General features: G+C 34.1%; 1 protein-coding gene across 5 annotated transcripts in view; it reads left to right on the forward strand.

Moving 5' to 3' along the window:
* LOC122478833 (sulfotransferase 1 family member D1-like) overlaps positions 1–4010 on the forward strand; it is a 52549-nt gene extending 48539 nt beyond the window's left edge. For 3 of the 5 annotated variants that reach the window (XM_043572538.1, XM_043572539.1, XM_043572537.1), the window contains 2 exons: positions 54–234; positions 3661–3961. In XM_043572538.1, coding sequence (XP_043428473.1) covers positions 54–234; positions 3661–3773 — 294 coding nt within the window. In that variant the 3' untranslated portion in view covers positions 3774–3961. Of the gene's footprint in view, positions 1–53; positions 235–3660 lie in introns of all 5 variants that reach the window. The other 2 variants (XM_043572535.1, XM_043572536.1) reach the window with 2 other exon arrangements.
* The last annotated feature ends 1990 nt before the right edge of the window (positions 4011–6000 follow it).

Consider the following 6000-nt stretch of genomic DNA (forward strand, 5'->3'; position numbering starts at 1 on the left):
TATTGCATGACTATGTCTACCTGAAATAATTCTTTTATTTTATAATTTTTTAGGATCCAAAGCGTGAAATTCAGAAATTGTTAAAGTTTCTAGACAAAGATCTGCCAGAAGAAACTGTGGATAAAATCCTCTATTACAGCTCTTTTGATGTGATGAAGCAGAATCCATTTACAAATTATACCACTGTAGCAGGAGTTCGTATGGATCATTCCATATCTCCCTTCATGAGAAAGGGTGAGAAATCATATACTAGTTTGCTAATTACATTATAGATAGGTGGGGAGCTAAGAGCAATACTGTAGGAGATGGAAAGAGATTGAGTATGCTGACAAGAAAAAATTAGGAACAACAACAGCAACAAAAACTTAGGGGAAATATGTGGCAAATAAACTCTGTAATTCCTGTAAGCCTATCATGTAAGACAGACCTTCTAATAAGAAATGGTTACTCAAGAGCCTATACATTGATAAACATGAGTCTTGGCATCCATTGCTATGTCAGAAGAATGCCTTTCATTTGTGTGAACTCTCTAGATATTTTTCACATGCCTTACAATTTTTTCTGTGGTCAGTAGCCAGCTTAAATGATGTTAGACATCATTTTTTGCTAACAAAGCTCTTGAGGGCAAAGAATAAAGATTGTGAGACATTGAATTTTCTTCCAGTGACGTTTCTTGAAGCTATTTGAGAGATTATTTCTTTATATAAGGTACTGGAAAAATCCATGGGTATTTTGGAAAACTAAGGAGGCCTGGGAGTTTGGGAGTGAGGGATGGAGTTATGGAGTTCTAAAGTTAAAGATTTAAAAATACAAGTGTGGTAGAATTAACAAAATTGATAACATCCTGGCTAGACTTATCCAGAAGAAAAGAGAAAGGACCCAAATAGATATATCATGAATTAAAGAGAAGAGATTGCAACCAACACCACAGAATACAATTGTGAGACTAATAATATGAAAAATTATATGCCAACAAACTGGGCAATTTGGAAGATATGGACAAATTCCTAGAAATATAGAAACTACCAAAATTGAAATAAGAAGAAATAGAAAATTTGAACACACCCATAACCAGCAGAGAAATTGAATCAGTAATCAAAAATCTCCCAACAAACGAGAATCCTGGGCCAATGGCTTCCTAGGAAAATTCCACCAGACATTTAAGAAGAAATAGTATATATTTTTCTCAAACAATTCCAAAAAATAGATACAGAAGGAAAACTTCCAAACTCATTCTGTGAAACCAATTGTCTTGATTACAAAACCAGACAAAGACCCCACTGAAAAGGAGAATTAGAAGCCAATATCCCTAATGAAATGGATGTAAAAATTCTCAACAAGATAGTAGCAAATCAAATTCAGAAGTCCATTAAGAGAATTATTCACTATGACCAAGTAGTATTTATTCCTGGGCTGCAGGGATGGTTCAATATTTGCAAATAAATCAACCTGATACACCAAATTAATAAAAGAAAGGGTAAGAATCATATGATTCTCTCAATAGATGCAGAAAAATCATTTGACAAAATACAGCATCCTTTCTTGATAAAAACCCTCAACCAAGTAGAGATAGAAGGAACATACCTCAACATCATAAAGGCCATATACAAAAGACCCAGAGCTAATATTATCTTCTATGGGGAAAAACTGAGAGCTTTCACCCTAAGGTTAGGAACATGACAAGGGTGTCCACTCTGACCACTGTTGTTCAACATAGTATTGGAAGTTCTAGCCTCAGAAATCAGGCAACAAAAAGACATATAAAAAAGGCATCCACATTGGCAAGGAAGAAGTCAAACTTTCACTCTTTGCGGATGACATGATATTCTATGTGGAGAACCTTGAAAAACTCCACCAAAAAACTGCTGGAACCTGGCATATGAATTCAGCAAAGTCTCAGGGTACAAAATCCACATACAGAAATCTGTTGCATTTCTATACACCAGTAATGAAGCAGCAGAAAGAGAAATCAAGGAGTTGATTACATTTACAATTGCATCAAAAAAAACACATGAAATACCTAGGAATAAACCTAACCAAAGAGGTAAAAGCTTTTTACACTGAAAACTATAGAAAGATTGTGAAAGAAATTGAAGAAGACACAAAGAAATGGAAAAACATTCTATACTCCTGGATCAGAAGAACAAATATTGTTAAAATGTCGAAACTACCTAAAGCAATCTGCACATTCAATGCAATCCTTTTGAAAATAACACCAACATTCCTCACAGAGCTAGAACAAACAATTCTCAAATTTGTATGGAACCACAAAAGACCCCAAATGCTGGAGGCATCACAATTCTGAACTTTAAGCTGTATTACAAAGCTGTAATTATCAAGACAATATGGTATTGGTGCAAAAACATAGGTCAGTGTAACAGAACAGAGAACCCAAAGATGGACCCACAAATATATGGCCAACTAATCTTCAACAAAGCAGGAAAGAATATCCAATGGAAGAAAGACAGTCTCTTTAGCAAATGGTGTTGGGAAAACTGTACAGTGACATGCAGAAGAATGAAACTGGACCACTTTCTTACACCATACACAAAACTTAATTCAAAATGGATGAAAGACCTATATGTGAGACAGGAAACATCAAATTCTTAGAGGAGAAAATGGGCAGAAACATCTTTGACCTCAGCCAGAGCCACTTCTTCTCAACATGTCGCCATAGGCAAGGGAAACAAAAGCAAAAATGACCTATTAGGACTTCAGCAAGATAAAAAGCTTCTGCACAGTGAAAGAAACAATCAACAAAACTAAAAGGCAACCCACATAATGTGAAAATATATTTGCAAATGACATATCTGATTAAGGATTAGTATCCAAAATCTATAAATAACTTCTTAAACTCAACACCCATAAAAGAAATAATCCAGTGAAGAAATATGCAGAAGACATGAATAGATACTTTCCTAAAGAAGACATCCAGATGGCTAACAGACACATGAAAAGATGCTCAACATCACTCACCATCAGGGAAATACAAATCAAAACCAGCCCTGTCAGAATGGCTAAAATGAACAACTCAGGAAACAGCAGATGTTGATAAGGATGTGAAGAAAGGGAACACTCTTATGCTGTTGGTGGGAATGCAAACTGTGCAGCCACTCTGGAAAACAGTATGGAGGGTCCTCAAAAATAAAAATAAAACTAGCTTATGACACAGCAACTTCACTACCAGGTATTTATCCAAAGGATACAAAAGAGTACAATAAGTGAAATAAGTGAAATAAATCAGAGACAGACAAACATCACATGATTTCACTCATATTCGGAATTTAAGAAACAAAACATATGAACATAGGGGAAGGAAGGAAAAATAAGATAAAAACAGAGAGAGGAAAACCATCAGAGACTCTTAAATGCAGAGAACAAACTGAGGGTTTCTGGAAGGGAAGTGGGTGGGGTTATTGGCTAAATGGGTGATGGACATTGAGGAGAGCACTTGTTGGGACTAGCACTGGGTGTTATATGAAAGTGATGAATCACTGAATTTAACTCCTGAAATAACTATTACACTATATGCTAACTAACTTGAGTTTAAATTAAATATATATATATATATATATATATATATAGTAATTCAAATTAAAACTGATCTAAGAAGGAAATTTTATAGATGTCTCAAATTTGTCATTTTATCTTTCTTTTCAGGTATTTTGGGAGATTGGAAAAATCACTTCACTGTAGCCCAGTATGAGAGATTTGAAAAAGAATATGATAAGAAAATGAAAGGGTCTACACTGTCGTTTCGTTCAGAGATTTAAGAAATACTGTTCTTTCTCCAACTCCTTTACCTAACCCTTAAATTAGAAAAAAAAATCCCTTCAAACATTTAGTGAAAAAAATTCTGCATGAAATATTTCTTTACTTACTAATAGTAGTGTTTTGTAATAGAATATTCAAAGAATTTTGGAGTCTACATATAAAAAAATCAATTCTCTATGATTTAATTAATTAATGTTCTTACTATTCTTAAAGACAAAATAATAAAATGAAGTTTAAAATCTATAAACATACCTGATTTATTTTTTTAAGTTTATTTATTTATTTTGAGAGAGATAAATAGACAGCAAACAGGGAGGGGCAGAGAGAGAAGGAGACAGAGAATCCCAAGAAGGCTCCATACTGTCAGCACAGAGCCTGATGGGGGGCTTGAACTCATGAACTGTACAATCATGACTTGAGCTGCAATCAAGAGTTGGGTGCTAACTGACTGACCTGGGTGATGCCTCATTGCTTTTTTTTTTTTTTTAATTCAAGTTCTGGGTCATTGGACTTGCAAAGAAGATATTTAGGACAGTCTTCAAGATGGATGGATTAGAACCAAAATATTCACTTTAAAAAGGCTTTAATTTCTCTTTGTTACATGCTTAGAATGATACCAGTGTAATATAAGCTTAATGACATTTTTGTGCAGAGAGTTCACTGAAATGTATTACTCTAGAATGGTTTACTATAGATTAAATTTTGGATAGTATATCAATCAGTAGTAGTCTCCTGTTATAGTTTATATGTGTTCAAAGAAATTTAAGCCAGATTAGCACTAAGAAAAAAATACACAATGAGATATGACCTCACACCAGTCAGAATGGCTGAAGTTAACAACTTAGGCAACAACAGATGTTGTTGAGGATGCAGAGAAAGAGGAACCCTTCTGCACTACTGGTGGGAATGCAAACTGGTTCAGCCACTCTGGAAAACAGTATGAAGGTTCCTCAAAAAATTAAAAATAGAACTACCCTAAGACTCAGCAATTGCACCACTAGGTATTTATCCAAGGGATACGGGTGTACTTTTTCAAAGGGGCCACATGCACCCCAATGTTTATAGAAGCACTATTGACAATAGCCAAAATATGGAAAGAGTCCAAATGTCTATCAACTGATGAATGGATAAAGAAGATGTGGTATATATATATATACACACACACACACACACACACACACACACACACATATACACACACACATACAAACACACACACAATGGAGTATTACTTGGAAATCAAAAAGAATGAAATCTTGCCATTTGCAACAAGGTGGATGGAACTAGAGGTTATTTTGTTAAGCAAAATTAGTCAGTCAAAGACAAATAATATGACTTCACACATATGTGGAATTTAAGGTACAAAACAGATGAACATAAGGGAAGGGAAGCAAAAATAATATGAAAACAGGGAGGGGGACAAACATAAGAGACTCAAATATAAAGAACAAGCTAAGGGTTGCTGGAGGGGTTGTAGGTGGGGAGATGGGACAAGGGGCCACAGGAAGACACTTGTTGGGATGAACACTGGGTGTTATATGTAGGAGATGAATCACTGAATTCCACTCCTGAAATCATTATTGTACTATATGCTAACTAACTTGAATGTAAATTAAAAATAAATAAATAAATAAATAAATAAATAAATAAGAAAATTAACATTAAAAAAGGAAGGAAATACAGAGAAATAATTGTAAGAACATAAGAAATAGCTACAATACCAGTAGTTGATATTTACTGACAGCTTACTACGTACCGAGCACTGTGCTATACAATTTACATGGCTATACTTTAACTGATCTGCATTCAATTCTTTATTTTTCATTGTTATTTAATTTAATTTTTTTGTTTCAAGTTTTTATTTAAATTATAGTTAGATAACATGTAGTGTAATATTAGTTTCAGGAATAGAATTTAATGATTCATCACTTACATATTGATCTTCATTCAATTCTTTAAAATAGGTATTCTAATTTTTCCCAATTTTCATAGTCAGTAAACTATCAGTACACACATAACAAATATTCTGTAAAGGCATAAAGAAAGGCCAATGTGGTTTCTGATCCTTTTTTATTAACTCTTATCCCCACATTCCTCTCTGACTTGTTCTGTATTCTCCCTCTTTCATGTTTTCAAATCCCTGCCATTGTGTGTTAATCGCACTTCATGACCACCAGCTATTTCAGATGTAGTTAAACTTACCAAGATCACTGAAAATCTTCTCTG

This window comes from Prionailurus bengalensis, chromosome B1 (genome assembly GCF_016509475.1).
Source record: "Prionailurus bengalensis isolate Pbe53 chromosome B1, Fcat_Pben_1.1_paternal_pri, whole genome shotgun sequence".
NCBI classification, from domain to species: Eukaryota; Metazoa; Chordata; class Mammalia; order Carnivora; family Felidae; genus Prionailurus; species Prionailurus bengalensis.